Consider the following 18,140-nt stretch of genomic DNA (forward strand, 5'->3'; position numbering starts at 1 on the left):
TATTGAATAACACATCTGTTGATGCCAATTTGACGTATGTTGTGTGCGGTAAGTCAGGTAGACACTGCACATAAACATTTCTTCCGCTGCTAAGTCACCTGCACACCTGAGCATAGGCAGTGAGAGAAAGGAGTCACAGGTGAAAGGGGACAGGAATCAGGAAGCCAGTTTTTTTTTTTTTTTTTTTTTTAACCATGTGTGTGTGTGATGTGTTTTTGGATCCTGTCGTGTTTGTCATATTTTTCATACACAAGCCAGGCCTTGCTCGAAAAAGAGGTCATTTGATCTCAAGCAATTCTGCCTGGTAAAATAAAGGTACAATAAAATAAATTAAACAAATTCCATGACAGACATTGTTTTTTTACCCACCATGAGTTGGAAAGACTTCAGATTCCCTCCAGTGGCCTTTCTTTGCTCGTTACAATGCCACTACAACATCTTAAACCTGTTATAGCCATTTCTGTTTCCTCGTCTTGCCTGCTCATGTCCAAGACATGTCCTGAGTCCCTGTTCAAACTTTTTTAGGCTGGGTGGATTCACTCATTGTTCCATTCTCATGTAAAAAGGGAACCACTACCTTAATGTTAATAGTATCGATGGTGGAAACATTTTGACAGATGTTTTTCATTTTAATGTCTCTCCCTGAGTCGGAAATCAAGGAATTTACAGAGCTCCAAAAGCTTTCCAAAATCTTTTAACTAGTAAAACAATTTGATTCATTCACAACATTAGTTCCAGATGAGGGTCCAACATAAAGCTTGTTTATATATTGAATTTAGGCCCAATACCCAGAGCACACAGTCATCTTTAAGATACAATATTTGACAACTTTCTTAATGTCAGGCCATTTTTAGTTGATTTGAAAAAACACAATCCACCTTGCATCCCCCATTGAAGAAACACTCGATCACTGCAGTAATGGATTTTCAGTTTAAACTCATCTTGATACGGGCTGTCTGTTTAAATGAAATATATCACTTCCTGCATAATGTAGGTTAACAGATATCTGCAAATGAATGCAGAATCTGAAGGTGAAAGATTTTCAGTTTCTGTAGCTAATGTCTTAGTTTACGGTCAGTGGTATTGATAATCAAATCTGAGCTGGCTTTGGTTGTATGCAAGACAACAGTCCATGCAGAGACCAAAAGAGGTCGAACCAATGCCACCAATATATCCCAGGAACACCTCAGTGATCGTCTGACAAGAATTTAAATTGAATGAATTCCTCTAAACAGATTCCAACTTTTGAGAGAATTTTTAAAAATCTGTCTGAGGTGTTGTTTTTAATCAACTCCAGCTCCATTGTCCAGTCCAAAGTGGCTTTTATAAACACAGTGTAGGTTGATCAGAAATGAAGTGGATGTAACCAGAAAAAGGTGGAAAATTAATATATACAGTTAATATATTACTGTTTAGATATCTATGTAACTGTTTGGGATCTGTCCTTCTATTCATTGTATGACTGCCAGTTGATGTTGACGAAGGTCTTGCTGTCCATGCGGTCGATGTACAGGACTCCATCCAGGTGGTCCATCTCATGCTGGAGGATACGAGCTGACCAGCCTTTGGCCTGCCACGTCACAGCCTCACCCTTCTCATTCAGACCTGCATGAGGAATATGCAGAGGGAAAAGAAAAAATACACTGATGTATAAGTAATGTGGCAACATATAGGAAACAGAGATTCAATTAAAATTAAAACCATGGTGTAGTGTCAGTAACCATTAACAACACTTTTTGTATTCTTTAAAAATAGATCGGATAACGTTACTCAAATGTTGCACTAAATGACAATTTGTAGAAACAGTTGTATATAAAATGAATTACTTAATTCTAAAAATGCATACCAGACACTTCCACGGACAAGTATCGTGGAACCGTGGCAGAGAAGCCTGAGATGCTCTCGCAGGCCTCCTGAAAAAGCACAGTCTGTCCATCCAAGACTCTCAGCTGGGGGTTGACAAAGATCCTCAATGGCTGCGCAGAAAGACCACGGACCTCCCTCGATGCAGACGAACTCTCTTCCAACATTTTCTCGGGATATTCCAGAGCCAGGATGCGGAGCGGCACCCCAACCTGAGGCGCGCTTAGTCCCACGCACTCCATTTTCCGCATCACTTTCACCAAAGTCTTGATGACCTTCTGGACCTCAGGGCCTGTAATGGCTGCTGGATCAACAGCAGCGGCATGAGCACGCAGCACTGGGTCCCCTACCTGACACACATGTCCATAAGGAGGACTTGGAGGGGGTTTGATCTTGTGTTTCATGTATTGAAGGTATGACCGCACCTTGACACTACTGGAGTAAGAGTGACTGCTGGGTACAGGCAGAAAGGGTGAGATAAGAGGACGACAAGTAGAAGTTCTTGTTAAACTGAATGTGACCCTGGCTTCGCAGAAAGGGACTTTAGAAGCACAAAGTCTTAATCCCATCCTTGAGAGCTGGAGCAGAGAAACGCCTGATTTCATGCTCATGGTGGGGCTGCAGTTAGAAGTCGCACAGTGCTGTTGAAAATTAAACATAAGAAGGATAATTAGTATATTTAATGTCTTACACAAGTGTAATAAAGACCCAATGCCACATGTAAATACTTGGTGAGATCACTGCTTTGATGAGTTATTTTCATTCAGGGTCAACCTTGTCATGTTGTTTGTTTTTTTCCGCTTGAAATACTACATTGATAGATAGATAGATAGATAGATAGATACTTTATTGATCCCGAGGGAAATTCAAAGCATCCAGTAGCAGGTTACAAAGATGTACATGACATGAAACATTTGTTACAAATTAAACCACAAAACTGACGCCCCCCCCATACATATATATATGTTAACCTGAAAAAAAGATTTAAAGAATACCCCTAGATGAATCAAACTTAAACTGTGCAATTAAAAATAGATTTATACAAGAAATGTACATAACCCGTGCAGGGATAAAAAAAATATATGTGCAATTGAAACAAGAACCTATAAACAGTTGAGGAAAAAATCTGTAATTAGACCTGAATATAAAAAAATAAGAATAAAAAAGTGTTTACCTTTACATTTCCAAAAGTGTGACAATTAAGTTACTATCATTTATTGTTGAGCAGGTTATAATAATTTAAAGCCTGTGTGTTTTAGGACGTTTCAATTGCTCTGATTGCACATGTAAAACAGGATAACATCATGTGCTGTTCTACCACTAGAGGGCACCAACTTTACAAACATTTCACACCTACAGCATTGTTACATTTTAGTTAATTTAATCACATATAACAAAGGCTCATATTTGCACATACCTTTGTTGGCGAAACAGGTTTTACACTTCCTATATGTGTTTAGTTTCTTCTTTTTATCGCACTTAGGTTAGCAATCCCACAAACACCGCCGACGGGGTAAGCAGGTGCATAAAAACAGGCACGCTTCTGTTTCAGCACAATCTACCAACTCTTAGGCATGTTGCTGCAGATTAATTCAAAGCGCGCTACCAATGCAACACAAAGTACTTTCACGGCTGAGTACGGTGCATACTGTGACCGTGAAACAATGTGTAGGCTTCGCTTCTAACTAAGAAAGACACACATATTCAGGACAGAAGGTGAAAACCAGCAGAGGAGATGCCAACGACTCTTAACAAACCACTTCCTGGTCAAGAAGGCTAGCGGGCACAGGGAAATTCAAAATAAAAGTGTACACGCTTTGCTCGCGTTCTGAAACGGCAGCACTGTTCCTTCAAAACTTTTATTTTGAAAGCAACAAGTAATTCGACTAGGAATTGATTTGCAACGTTTCCAAAACGAAACGATTTTGGAAACAGTCTTAACAACAAAAGGGGGTTCAAAGGTTTACTTCCTCAACTTGCCGGTACATGTCCAGCACGTCGGTGGGTGGGCAGGTGTGATTATTATTCATGAGTGGGAGTTTAAACGGTGTGGCGGGCTAGCAGCCGGACACTGACCTCCTGATGGACGGAGATCAGCTGCAGCCTGGCAACAGATGTTTACAGAGTTTCCCCAAGCTGCCGCTGTGGATCATCGAGCATGTTTGGGCTCACAAACTCATTGATCTACAGGAAGGTTGGTTTCTTTTATTATCTTTTTTTATTAATACAATGTTTAACTTGTTAATGCTCTCTGGTAACATTGTATTTTGATGCCTGATTTGGTTTTAAGTTAAAGTTAAGAAAGTTTTTGTTGTGCATTTATGTGTAAAATCTAAGTTACCTACTTTTACATAAATATTGGTAACAAAAATATAACTTGCAAATCGCACAGTTCACCACAGTTTATCTATATGCCACCACATGTGTACATATGGTGGTAAGATGATTTAAATACTTAGTTATTGACTCTTTTCATGTACATTTTGAATCCAGAGCCTTAATGTTTAAAGTGATGTTTATACTTTGGTATTCATTTCTTATTACCATCAAAACAATAAGAACTTTAACAGTTTATTGTACCACAATTTTGCTGTTTTCCCTTTATATTAGACCAGGACATTCTTAAGGCAGGCCAATTGAATTGTGATTTTTAATTGTATAATTCAGGTGATTAGGGTGGAGACACATGCATCATCAATATGTTTCTTGACCTTTTAGCTAAAGTGAATCTCTTTATTGCACTGATGAAGTAAAATAATTTGTAAGTCATTACTCAAATACTGTGCTTAGGTTCAATTTTGAGCTACCTGTACCTGCAGATATACATTCTCAGTTGCTTTGTTTGTTTACTCCAGAGTATTTAAGAGTGAAACTACATTTTTACAATAGTAATCAAAATTAGGGACGCATATGTATCGCTCATATTGGGTTAGGCTTTAGTTCATCAACACATCAGCAAATAATGTGGCCTGAACCGATGTCAGTAGCCGATGTTTTTCTGTTGTGTCATATCAAATGTGCAAATGCATCTAACTGTTGCTTTAGAGGTTTTTTTTATTGGGCAGAGGAAGTCAACTATTGGACAAACTGTGATCTTTTACATGGTCAAACATGAGTGAAAATGTCGGCATTGTGGGAGTCAGTCCTGCACCAGAAGAAGCAATGAAAAAAAAAAAGAATTGGCTAAATTGGTATTTGAATCATTGGTATCAGTATCGGCCCTGGTTTTCACAATCAGTGCACTTCAGTAATAATTTCTATTTTTATAACTCCCAACGATAAGAATAAATACAAGTGATGTGATCAGTAATATAAATTTATGCAAACGTAAACAGCTGCAAATGCAAATGGCTCATTGCAAAAAGAAACATACTTGCTTTGTAACACATGTCTAAGATTAAAGAGAGGATATTTTAGACCAGTCAGTACAAACCATGGGAAATCTTTTTAAATATAAATTGGAATCTGAATATGTGACATGCTCTCTGTTGATTTTTTTCTTCTTTCTTTTTTAAAACAGTTGTGACCTCGTCAAAATGGCCAGAAATCAACTCACAACCTCTTAGCCTTGAAGATTCATGGAGGTTGCGTGTTGGCTCTGCTCAGGTGTATTTCATGGTGAAGAACAGGGACACGGAGCAGTTTGAGAGAGCGCTGGAATTTCTGGAAGCAACTTTCAGCCTTCTGCCGGGACTGGTGGCTCCCATCAAACACATGAAGATCATGTTTGGCCTTAAAACCATGGTACGTGAATGACTGTAGTTTGAGCATCCATTGATTTGACAATCAGAAGAAATCAGTGTTACTTTTTAGAATGATATATCCGTACAGTTTCCTGATTTGTGTTCCCCTCCCCCCTCTTTGGTGATTGTCTCTTATTCCAGGTCATTATTCAGATGCTGAGGGAGGGCCGAGGAACGGTTGACACAGTGTTTAAAATCAACCAGTTCTTCCCAGGGAAACTACCTCAGTACCAAAACCAATGTGTAAGTTTTGAAGCACCATATCTGTTCCGTAGAGGTGTAAAACATTTTCTTCCTAATGCTATGGTTCATAACTATATCAGTTCTCAAAAACTATGTTAAGACTAAGAAAAAATACCTCAGTTGAAAAGCGTTGTTTTACAAATGTAAGAAAAAAAAAACATTCCTTTGCTAAAATTTCACAAAAAGTCATTCTATGATGTTGGATGTTACAGGGACCTAATATAAACTCAAAATAAACAACAGATTATATAATATAATATTACTATATGGTTTGGCTTACTGTGTTTTAACCTTTAAAACACAGAATCATAACCTCTCTATTCTGATACTTATAGTATCTTTAGATTTGTGCAGATTTAGAAAAGTATTTGAAGCAGTTTGACTTTGTCTTGCAGATTTTAGTTAACATTACTACTCATGACTTATTCCCTCAACTCTACGGAGCATTTCAGGATCTTTCAGCTGATAGTTTTTGATTTCCTTTTTGCAACTTCATGTTTGTGGATCACTCTCATTACACCAACAAACCACAACAACAGCAGCAGTTTTAGGAAAAAAACAAACAACCTGATGCACTTGTCCGCATGCTGAGAACAGAGCTGGACGTTTTTCACCTCACTATGCAGAAGGGATGAATGCAGGGAAAACTGAAATAACCATATTTCCATGATACGATTCCTTGAAACCCAACTGTTTACTTACACCAAAATATTACAGTAAACAAATATCTTGAATCCTTTAATTAATTCATTATTGAGTTATTTGGGCTCTTTTAGGGGAATCTGAAAACCTGTAGACAAAGCAGCTTCTGGCAGCTTTCACATCCAGCAGCAGCTCTCTGGTTAATATAGTGAAGATTTATTTTACAAAGAGCCAGATACTTTCCTCAGCAGTAGGTCAACACTAAAAACAGCTAAAATTAGTTAATATTGCACCTGAAGTCATCGGATGGACAAAAACACGACACCAGACTTGATATCATATCAACTTAGGTGATGATAAATTCAGTCAGGACCACTTTGTCAAGAAAAATGACCTTTTTTTTCCCGTTATTCATATTTGGGGGTACAGTATGGCTCTGTTCTGGGATCTCTCTGCCCTTCCACGTGCTTACGTATAAAACATAAAGCAGGACACAGCACACACTCCTGCCTTTCCCATGCACACATGAAAGCCAAAGACAGGAAGAGAGCAGATAAAACATAAACAGAGCAGGAATCAATGACAACATCATGACATTGATTAAGTCAGAAGAACAGCATAAAAGGAGGAGATGGGGTGCAGGAGGTTTGCAGATGCTCTTTTAAATGCCTTCAGAGGGCGCAGCAAACAGTAGGCGGGCTAGAACAGCTTAAAAAAGTGGCATGAGTTCAATTAACCAAAAGGAAGCCTAGAAGCAAATCATCTGGCTGACGAGTTATTGCACGAGGTCAGCTGTTGTTAAAACACTGGTATGATAGCAGAGCGGGACTCTGTGACCTGCCTGAACCAACTCTACGCTCAATGTTTTAATGATTTAAATTTGTACTGTGTTTCAAGTGCAGCCAAACACTTTTCTAAATGGAGTTAATTTTGCACAAAATGTTTCGATGCCTGTCTGAATCTTAATCAGTACAGTTTTCTACTGCAACACTTTGCTATGACTAACCTCTGTTAGTATGAAACTCATACCAGTAGTTAATGTGTCCATTGTTGTTTAACAGAACCAACACCAAATGTTCCTAATGAAGAAGAACCATCTGGAATTCAAGAATTTTGCACAAGCGCTAGCAATGGACAAGGACAAACTTAAAGATTATGTTGAGGTAAGTGTATTTCACCATGGTGTTTCCTAACAGTCGGCCTGAAGTGAAGGGTAGAAAAAAAAGGTGCAAGAAAATGTTTACGTTCAGAGTGACTGCACAAGCTCCCAGTTTTCATCAGTCAACGGCCAAAAGATGTGATTCTTCCTTATCTTCTCCTAAATCTTTTGTGTGTTGAGTGAGTACACCGCATTGCTCTCCCTCTCAGGCCCAGGGTGTGGGTCATTTTCTGTCCAGCAGGGTGCGCTATATGTCATCATTTTAAGCATAAGTATAGGAAAATGTACCAGAATAAACATACTGGGCTGTTAAGAGTGAATAAACGGTTTCATGGACCCTCTGGAACACGGGTATAAAAGTCCACTGTACAAAACGGTAAACAGACAAAAAGCAACATTGTGGACCAAAAAATATTTATCCTGTTCGGTTAAATAAACAAGTTGTGTTTGCACAGGATTTGTGCAATCTAGTTTATGATTCTTCATCACCTGCAATTCTTTGCACATTTGTAATCTTTAATATAATAAAAACAATATCTGTATGCAACTCAAAAGAGATTTAACTTAGGGTTGTTTCAAGGTGTCATGTTAAGTGCTTTCTGTCTTTCAGAATCAGATGGAGGAGCAGTATGGCGAGCATTATGCTCAAAAGGTAGAGGACAGGCTGCTGCACTATCTGCACAGGCTGGAGACGATGCTGCCAGGAGATACCTACGTGGATAAGGTGTGTGTTTATTGAAAAATGAATGAACACTTTGCTGTGTTAAGGCATGTCTTGTATTTTGGAGAACCACTGAAAGTACTGAGGATGTAATGGTCTTTTCATCTAAAACACCATCCTCTTTTTTCTGGACATCAACCTCTGAGTGGCAAGCTCAAATGTAATAATGTTGTTGTTGTGCTGGATTAAAGGTTTGCAAAACAATGTAAGGGTTATCCGATATGTAAAAAAAAACTCCTTGTCAACCCCGGAATTAGAGAAAAATGGCTGTACTGTGATTATGGTGAAACAAGAGTAAAGGTGTGTTTCCATCATTTAGGCCATTGGAAGCTCAAATCCATAAAGGCATTAGCTATGTAATAAGGTGTCTTGGGACCATAATAATCCTAATCATCTCAATCATGTAAGAAATGAATGAATTGACTTTTCTGCACTCTTTTCTGTTTGCTGTTGTCCAAAACTAGATTTCAAAACAAACAGTTGAGTACCTGTTTTAAGCCTGTGGGTGTTAAGTGCCGTGTTCTGTGATAGTTGAACTTCTTTATGATATCATGGCAGCAATTGGTCATTGATTGGATTTGTATTCATTTCTGAACGTTTGAACATAGATACTAATGAAAAACAGTCCTGTGACTGAGGAGGAGAAGCTGTTGGTGGAGGTTGTGACTTCTGCCCCGCTGACCATAGCGACAACTCTGAAGAAACTGCTGCATTGTGGTAAGAAACACCACCAAATAACACCTAACATGAAGAATGTACTGTGTCATATTCACTTCATGTATGTATCCAGAACCAGACGACATCTTTTTGCCTTGTAATAAAAAAAAACTTTAACATAGGGTATACAATAAAAGAATGAAGCTAGTTAACCTATTACATTAACAATTTAGTTAAACTTAAAGTGCTCTACAATTAAAAAAAAAAAGAGCAAATGAATATGAACTGGATGCACATGGAAGATAGATCTTAGAAAGGTTGTTGAACACGCAATGGTACAATATATATTACCATGGAAACGGATCAACAGCTTTATACATGATAAGAAAAAGACATGACATTTTCTTCAGTCAGCATTTTCTTGTTTAGTAACTTCCAATATTGGATTAAAATAGTACAAACACAGTCAGAACCATTGATAGGCCGTATTTTAAACAAAGGATCAAAGGATCCAGGTGCTCGCTTTCATTGTGATTCTCAAACTGGAAGTGTTCAGCCCCAAAACAACCATCACTCAAATGACATCACTTTGGCAAGTTTTCTTTTGGTACGCCCTCTAAAGTGGAAGTCCAGATCAAAAGTGGAGAAATGTTGACACTGACATCTTGTCAGTTGAAAGTCTGTGCTTCTGTTTTTTCCCCACCTTTATTCAGATTCCAGAAATGTATCTAATGAATAGTTACATAAATGAATGGACTTTATTGAACACCTCGCTGCACTGAAACAAATGAATGTCAGGATGTTAACTTCACAAACCGTGTATGAAATGACCCTTCACTGTTCAGCATTTACAATCGTCCTTTCAGGACCTTCATCACCAACAGAGGTCTGAAGGGGCTGTGAGCCGAGCTGTATCTATTTTGTTTCTAGGAGCTCAGCTAGTTTTTAGTTTAAAATCTGTTTAATTTTCATTGTGTCCAAGGTTTTTGCTGGAAGCCATATGAAATCACTGCATGTGTTAGAAATAAGCTTCTCTTCAATGCTCTCCTCCACGGCTTCAGAGCCTGCATGCTATCTTTAGCTTACGTGCTTACAGTATATATATTTTATAACAACTTTAATATTTGCAGCAAACAAGTTTATTTTTTTTTTCTTTAATCTTTGAGCATAAGTACACACCTTTGTATACACATGCTCTCCTTTTATTTCCATTAGATGTTGCTTCCTGTTGTTCAGAGATGGATTCTGAGTCATCAGAAAATGGAAAGAATGAAATGGAGAGCTCACAATTCATAAAGTCTGCTCTGCATGGAAGCTCCTCAAGGGCTCTTCTTAGGTCAGTGGAAACCAAAAGACACCTGCATGAGACTGACCAAGGTGTGTCTAAGGACAGCTGTTTTCTGTTGGAGAATGACAATGGCTCAGGTTTAAGGAGATGTCAACAAACAGAGGAAAACTGTGAGGTTGTCAAAAGGATAGATGAAGAGAGCAATAATGAAGAAAAGGTGGAAACAGGACAGAGAGGTATTGAAGGTGCTCAGAAAGCCACCTCCTTTCCTCAGTTCTGCTCCAAACACCAGCGATGGGTGAAGAGCATCCTGCAAGCGTGTCCAAACGAGTGCTCCCAAGAGTTGCAGCTTCAGTCCAATGTTTCTTCATCTCCTGCACTGTTCCTGTCATCCTCATCCGGCTCTTCATCAGGGGATCTCACTCCTTCTGGCCTCATCCCATTAGCCCCTGACCAACAGCATCCACCATCACAGACATCCATCATGGCATCTGAACAAGCAAATCCTGAAAATAATCAGACCTCTGGATCGACTGTAACATCTGGGACTGAACCTCGACATACAAGTGATGCTCTGCAGCTTGGGCTGTTGTCACCAGTAGTTCGATTGATAGACATTGCCACAATCAGAGGATTCTCCCCTCACTTTAAATGGCAAAAAGCACTGCCAACTCGAAAGCTAACCTCAAGGGATGACGCCATGCATCGCAAAACACTGAAATACTCCTTATTGAACCAACCAAAAGCCTTGGAACGAAAAACTCCTGAATACACAACACATGAAGTACAATCAGCCCCTGTAACTGGGGATGTATCCACTTCTACCTACTGTTGGCAATTTACTAGACAGCATTCTTCTCGACCTTTGAGGAAGTGCAGACTGGCTTGTCCTTCTAACATCTATGCAGCTCTACAGACTGGGGACAGAGTCAGTCGAAGCACTTTAGCCCAAACCACATGTCCAAACAGTTTTCCACTCCTGCGTCAAGAATTGAATACCTCTGTTACTCCGACAAAAGACTCTATGACCTCTACTTCTCAATCAGGGACTCTAAACACAACACGTCCTGCTAACCAAATCCCTTTAAACACTGAATCATCTCAACAAGTTGTCCTTCAAAACTCCATCAATTCTCATCCCGAAAGACACACTATCACGACACACGTCCCAGTCGTTTCCACTTCCTCAAACTCAAATTCTCTCTCTGTCAGCCCTGAGACCAGCAGAGCCCAAAGAGCAGAGCTAAGGTTGTCGCTGAATAGTCAGGCCATGCTCCTGCAGTCCAAGCTGCTACAGCCGTATGTGAGTCTTGTCAGGCTGAGCAGGCAGGAGTGCTTTGGAGGGAGCATCTCCTCAACTGGACATGTGGAGGCTGTGGTCCAAGACAGCAATGGTGATAATAGTGAGGACTACAGGATGGAGGCAGGGGAGGATGCAGATTCATCCTTTGATGTAAATGTTCTTTACTCGAGCTTCTCGTCAAGCAGTGACGGAGAGAACCCGCTGGATTGCGACCCTGACTACAAACCTAGCAGGAAGAAGAAAATATTTTTTCTAGAGTATGAGACTGCAAGGAGCATGAATCTCATATGAGGGTTGTTACATATTTATTAAGTGTGAACAGACTTTTTCAGACCTATGCTGTTGCTGAATTTTTTGATATATGTGCCATTGCCAAGGTGTACACAGGACTATAAATGTCAGTTTTCAGTTTGCTCTGGTGAAAGACGTATTTCTGAATATAGTTTCTACATTACCCATATACCACAGTGTGCCTTAACAGCAGTGTGCTGAAGATCAAAGTCAAAACCTGAACATCAAAATAAAAGAGTGGCAAGATCCCTATCCTTCAATGTTTGTACTTTTTTATTCAGCAAAACAATTGTATTTTATGATATTGAGATGTTACTGGAAATGACATACAACAGCAAGTGGTTGGTTATGCAGCCTGACAGAATGTACACTGTCACTAGATAATGTCTGTTCCCTGTCAATGAGAATCTGCACTTTACACAGGAGAGACAAGAATGATAGAAACCAGACATTTGACTTGATTCAAACCTCTTTGTATAACTTCAGTTGGTGCTTTGCTAGTTAAGTCTCCCAATGTTTTTGGTTCTGACACTATTTAGCACTGAGTTCAGTGCTGCAAAAAGATCACATTTCCTGATATATCAGTCTATCTTATTACTTCATTTAGCTCTATCTCAGATATTAAAATTCCCAGTCTAAGAAGCTGACAGTGAAGTTTGAGGGGAATGACCCTCTCGGCTTGACTCATTCTTTTACGATTGTTGCATCAAAGTAGAAGTCAAGTCCACATCGCAATATGAAACAGACAAACTGAAGTTTATTCTTAGAAAATAGACTTGAATGTGCTAGTTTAAGAAGCTAAGGCTGCATTAGAAAATATTCTTAAATTAAAAGAATAACAACTTTGCTATATTCAAAAGATTAGTTGGAGGTTTAACCTCAGGGAATTTTAACCTAACTTCCTTCTGATCAATGACACTTCATGAAGCCTCTCAGGGAAGCCCCTATAACTTTTATTAAAATGCCAAAGTTTGTGACACAGTTGTCACTTAAATATATGTTATCACATTTGAACCAACTTTTTGAGTATAATGATAATCAGGAAAACTTACTGGTTTCACTGCAACACAGTTTTATTTTACTTCATCAACATAAAGACACAAGTAGAGAGGAACATTAAAACGTGGATTTGCTGTTTCTGCTTGCAGTAAACCCTTCAATCTAAGAAACATTCTGTAGAGGAACATTTTTTCAAACTTTAGCTATTGTGAACATACTTTAGTAGGTACATAGATTAAATATACGAACCCCAAAAAGGGCACAATATAACCTCTTTAAAGGGATACTTCACCTATTAGCATTAAGCTTTGTATCATTAGAAACCTGGTAGTATTTTTGAATGGTCGTGCATCCCGCCCTCATTTTCCCCTCAAATGGGAAATCTTTGTATTTCTGAGTCTGAAAAGGAGCTTCCAGTGACGCAAAATGACGATTTTTGCGTCACTGGAAGCTGTTCTGGTTAGCCGGGTGAAACTACAATGCTAGTTCCTCATATTTTCGACCACTGAAGCTACAGACCAATCACAGATCAGTGGGTGGGAACTCACTCCCAGAATCGAAACTTAATGTCTGCCATATTGCTTAGTAGCTATGCTAACAGGCTCTATGGAGAAAGCTGATAATGGCGAAAAAATATACTGTAAATATAGAGGCGAGATGGCTGCTGCCAACAGGCCGGTCTTGTCTTTTGGCTGCCGCTCCCCGGGACACAAGACCGGACTCTTGGCAGCAACCGTCTCGCGGCTATATTGCTATATTGCTGGCCGCACGGGCCGGCTCGAGCTTGGGCAGACTGGTAGTGTCTGTGCTCTCACTGTTTGCCTATGGACAAGGACATAGAGTCTGTTTTCTGCCAGGAATTTCCAAGATACCAATTCCTTCTGGAAAAAATCTCTGAATCAGTTGAGGAAATGGCCGTATGTGTTGAAGTAAATATAATCAAAATAATTTGAAAGTAACAAATGAAACAATAAATGGTTTTGTAATGATTTAAAAGAAAAATGTGAAAAGAGAATCATGTTGTGAGAGAATAATAACTTGGAGCTACTGATGTGTTGGACAACGACTCTTACTCTAAGTCTTGAGGCCTGCTGTAGGCTAGGGAACTCCTTGTATGAGTTCGGGGAGTCCTCCCAACTCTGACTGGACACCAAAACGAAATTTCTTACTTTCAAGCAGTAGTTTCACAATTCCCTCTGGATTGTCCACTCTGGGTTACCGGGGATGCGTTGCAGGATGATAGCCGCCTGGGCGGTCTATTCAGGAATCATAGGCTGGTAGAGATTGGTTGTAAGCAGCAGTTGAGACTCGTTTCCTTGATCACGTCCTGACATCGGCTGGTCCAAGTTGATAAAAATATTCAACTTGTAGGCAGGCACTTGTAGACTTGTAGGCAAATGCAAGTTATCTCTAGTCAGATAAAAATTAGTGATGAAAAAGAGGATGAATGAAAAACGACACGTGACGTTTACGTGCGGCGAAAACGTGGAAAAAGGAATCACATGAGATGATATCGTAAGAGTAGCTGTCAGACCAGCTGATCACTCTCTTGAGAATCAAAAAGACGACTTGACCATACTAAAACAAAACACAATTAACACAAAGACAACTAACTGAGAAGTTGACTGCATCTCTAGGCTAGGGGTCTCCACTCAGAGGGGGAGAGACGACCGCCAACAACTTCATGATTTAAAGTTTATTATTATTATGTTATTTGTGATCAACAAAAAAAAAAAACCCTGACATACACGTGTTCAGGACAAGATCAGCAAAGTGATAAATGCTACCACTGTTCAACAGGGGGCACCAAAATTGGCACAGACTTATAGTTACCCACAAGAACATTAAAGCAAATATTTGCTTGGTTGCAAATACAGCACAGTTTGCATTTTTTTTCTGGTTACAGTCTTCATGCTAGGCTAGGCTAAACCAAGTAGCTTAGTGTTTGCCCAACAGACAAGGAAGATCTTCTCATCTTACTGCAGCTGTGGCTCAGTTGGTAGAGTTGTTGCCTCTCAACTCGAAGGTAGAGGGTTTGTTCCCCAACTGGGCAACATGTGCAATGTGTCCTTGGGCAAGACACTTAACCCTGCAATTGCTCCACCTGCCCTGGTGGTGATATAGAATGAGATTAGTTACTTCTGATGGGTGATACTACATAGCAGCCATTGTGTGTGAATGGGTGTGAATGTAGGTTAGGTGTGACATGCAGTGTGAAAGTGCTTTGAGTAGTCGGTTGACTAGAAAAGCTATATGATTTCAAGTCCATTTACCCTTTGTATAAGTGAATAAGCACACTTTTCAAAATGATATGCTGGTTATCCTATTCAATCTTTATTAAAAAAGGAAATAATCTTCAGAAAAGGTAAAGGGGTAATAATGGACTGGAAGTGTCTAAAACTGTAAATTCTGGTTGCCGTTTTTTGTTTTGGATTTTGAAAATTTCAAAAAATCAGAGAATCGAAAAAGTACTTTGACTTTTCTGTTGTATTTTTCATCACAAGAAGTACACTGATTTACACTTAAGTCTTATCCAAACAGTTAATAGAAAAACTCTTAGTCAATTATGCAGAACAGCTTTAACACATGTGTGTTGCTACATAAAATGTGTTGCTACAAGAAGTCTGTTGTTATTTAGCACATCTATAAATGACAATAGAACAACAAGAGTTTATTTCAATTCAACTTCACTCTACAAAGAGACAAAGAGTCCAACACTCAAAGGATATAAATACACACTACAAACAGTCTTCTGGCAATATGCACTTGTGCTGTCTTTGACCTTTCAATGAGACTCCAAATAAGTGACAAATTGAGTCATGGGTGAAGGAACGTTTATAATGCCAATTTATTATCCTAGCAATAATGACATCTCAATGTCTATTTCTCTTACATTAGTGACAACCTCCATTCTATTTTGCCCTTTGATAGTTGGTTTGGTTGGATTGCATGCAAACTGTCTTGCTGTTACATTGTCAGATATCAAACACAATGTGTCTGAGAACGTTAAAAATAGGCTTTTTGGATTTGAGGAAAATATAGCCTAGTTATTGGTGACTTTTTTTGACTCCTTTCTCCTCTCTTCCTCCATCCACATCTTATTAAAACTCTAAGTAGTCAACAACAACAACAACAAAAAACTGGTATTCTTAAAATATACCACATTTTGTCCTTGATAAAACCCTTTTCTCAACATAACTTGTCTCACACCTGAACAAGTTTTCCTTTAGCAAGATCAGTTTTATTCTTATCATGGCCATTTGGGGGCGGCTGTGGCTCAGTTGGTACAGGCGGTCCTGCTTATGCCCTGATTACATGTCAAATGTTGTTTGTTTCTATTGTTGATATTGATTGATTCTACTGTGGAGGCAGCTTCATGTGTGCAGCACTGGAGTCCAGCCTTTAGCTTTTGCTGACTCTCTTTGAACTTTGCGGTATCAAAATAAATCTGCAGCATCGACCTTAGTGCTGAGCCTTTTTGAGGTGCATTTCAATTCTGCAGGTTGGATTCAAGGTATGTTGGTTGAAACACTGGCTTTCCCACTTTGACAAATCTGAAGCCTGTGCCTGTGCTTATGTGTGAGCTACTCTCAATCAGCAAGGGTTTTACACTCACTGTCATTTATGATAAATGATGTGTTTCCTTGGTCAGCCTGAATTCAGTTTTCAGTACCAAAGAAGCCAAATCTTTTCCTGCAACACTGACACCGCTGATTTATTTGAATGTTTTCTTTTTCAGTTTGATTAAACTAAAATTCCAAACTATCAATTCTCAAGAACAACAACTCGTGCAGTTTTACATATCAGCAGTTGGAGGTTCAACCAGTGCTTCATGAATGACAAAATCAACTGTGTTTGTTGTTTCATTGCCTGATAATAAGAGGTGAAATAAAAGAGCCGGTCAGGGGCTACAACAAGCACATAGCTCCATGGTGCATTTACTAGCAGGGGTAAACGAGTAATTCATACACAATAAACATGGAAAGATAAGATCCATGTTTATAACCCTGGACTTCCTCTTTAATGATAATCTAAGTTCATTCAGCAGGTCAGTTATCAGCTGTGAAATAATTCAGCATGTTTTAGATGGACTGACAAAAGTCAGATGGGGACTTCTCCATGACTTAGATTTTAAATGCGACTTTTCTTCTGGCGCCACCATTATGTCAACAAGTTTTATAGTGTCTTTGCAACTTTTACAACCAATGGACAGGCATGCACATTGAGCTGGACATTGACAGGGATGTGTTAAGACTTACTCTAGCTCTGAGCAAGGAAAAAACATGTTCAGCAGAAGTGTGAACACAGAGGGTAATGGCAAAAAATGATCTTCCTCGACTTTTTCTGCCATACAGTAAGATGTGATTTTGAGGTTGGTGAGTCACAAGAAATCCTTCTGAACCTATAGATATATTTTCTACCTGTCCAGCAGAGTCTCAGACTTTCCTTCATTTCCTCTCCTGTTCCTCCATTTCATATGATTTAACCTTGTTTCCCTTCTTTTTTCCCCTAATCAGCCCCTTAGCATTTAACCAGCCCATTGCCACACCCTGGCATATCATCAAGTATGCCATGTTCCTGATATTGTAGCTGAAACCAGTCTCTCTGCCACTCTCTGCCACTTGACCCTCTCTGCTTTCTTAGTTTGTCTGTGTTTTTATTACTGTAAATATTATTTATCTTATTTTTACCTCATTTTATTTATCTATTTTACCTTATCTTATTTTACCTTATTTTGGTTGTATTGCACCGCGGGACGGAGACAAACGAAATTTCGATTCCACTGTATGTCTGGCATATTTTGAAATTGACAATAAAGTTGACTTTGACTTGACTTTGACTTTTGTCCAAAGTTCACCAAACAAATTCTTTACAGATTACTGACTGTCATTGTTGATGCTATGACATGGACCTATACAACAGGGACCAAGCTCCATAGACCACCCACTGGGAGTCATGCTCTCTTTTCTTTGGGAGAGATTTGTGCCTGTCTCCTGGGTTATCCAATCATCTCACTGGAAGTCTGCTCTGTATGGAGGGATGTCCAGTGGCATGACCCCACACAAACTGCCTGCGTGACGGTCAAATATGTGACCAAGAATGTTAAAATAGGTCATCACTGAGGTCAGTTGTTAACCCCTGTGTTGCATACGGTAAATGTATTTACTTAGTGCTGCTGGGGGAAGTGAAGATAGCTCTTGTTTAAATTGTGAAGGTAAAATGAGGACACC

General features: G+C 39.2%; 2 protein-coding genes across 2 annotated transcripts; one reads left to right on the forward strand and one right to left on the reverse strand.

Annotated features, from left to right (window-relative positions):
- Positions 1 to 678: 678 nt before the first annotated feature.
- pdf (peptide deformylase, mitochondrial) lies at positions 679 to 3,607 on the reverse strand. Its single transcript, XM_020642286.3, has 3 exons — positions 3,281 to 3,607; positions 1,847 to 2,504; positions 679 to 1,605 (listed from the first exon to the last, which is right to left on the reverse strand). Exons 2-3 carry the CDS (start codon positions 2,472 to 2,474, stop codon positions 1,448 to 1,450), a joined length of 786 nt encoding a protein of 261 aa, XP_020497942.2. The 5' UTR covers positions 2,475 to 2,504; positions 3,281 to 3,607; the 3' UTR covers positions 679 to 1,447.
- Positions 3,608 to 3,772: 165 nt separating this feature from the next.
- Positions 3,773 to 12,170, forward strand: LOC109990441 (serine-rich adhesin for platelets). The gene is made up of 7 exons (XM_020642590.3): positions 3,773 to 4,057; positions 5,384 to 5,607; positions 5,748 to 5,849; positions 7,553 to 7,654; positions 8,261 to 8,374; positions 8,980 to 9,088; positions 10,244 to 12,170. The coding sequence occupies exons 1-7, from the start codon at positions 3,946 to 3,948 to the stop codon at positions 11,908 to 11,910; spliced, it is 2,430 nt and encodes an 809-aa protein (XP_020498246.2). The 5' UTR covers positions 3,773 to 3,945; the 3' UTR covers positions 11,911 to 12,170.
- The last annotated feature ends 5,970 nt before the right edge of the window (positions 12,171 to 18,140 follow it).

The sequence above is a fragment of the Labrus bergylta genome, chromosome 7 (genome assembly GCF_963930695.1).
Source record: "Labrus bergylta chromosome 7, fLabBer1.1, whole genome shotgun sequence".
Lineage (NCBI taxonomy): Eukaryota > Metazoa > Chordata > Actinopteri > Labriformes > Labridae > Labrus > Labrus bergylta.

Excerpts from the sequence above, each read along its gene's own strand:
- LOC109990441 (XM_020642590.3), top strand. The coding sequence starts at position 3,946 with ATGGACGGAGATCAGCTGCAGCCTGGCAACAGATGTTTACAGAGTTTC. Across the intron at positions 5,608-5,747 it reads TGTTTGGCCTTAAAACCATG|GTCATTATTCAGATGCTGAG; the intron begins GTACGTGAATGA and ends CTCTTATTCCAG. Across the intron at positions 8,375-8,979 it reads GAGATACCTACGTGGATAAG|ATACTAATGAAAAACAGTCC; the intron begins GTGTGTGTTTAT and ends GTTTGAACATAG.
- pdf (XM_020642286.3), bottom strand. The coding sequence starts at position 2,474 with ATGAGCATGAAATCAGGCGTTTCTCTGCTCCAGCTCTCAAGGATGGGA. Across the intron at positions 1,606-1,846 it reads CTTGTCCGTGGAAGTGTCTG|GTCTGAATGAGAAGGGTGAG; the intron begins GTATGCATTTTT and ends TTCCTCATGCAG.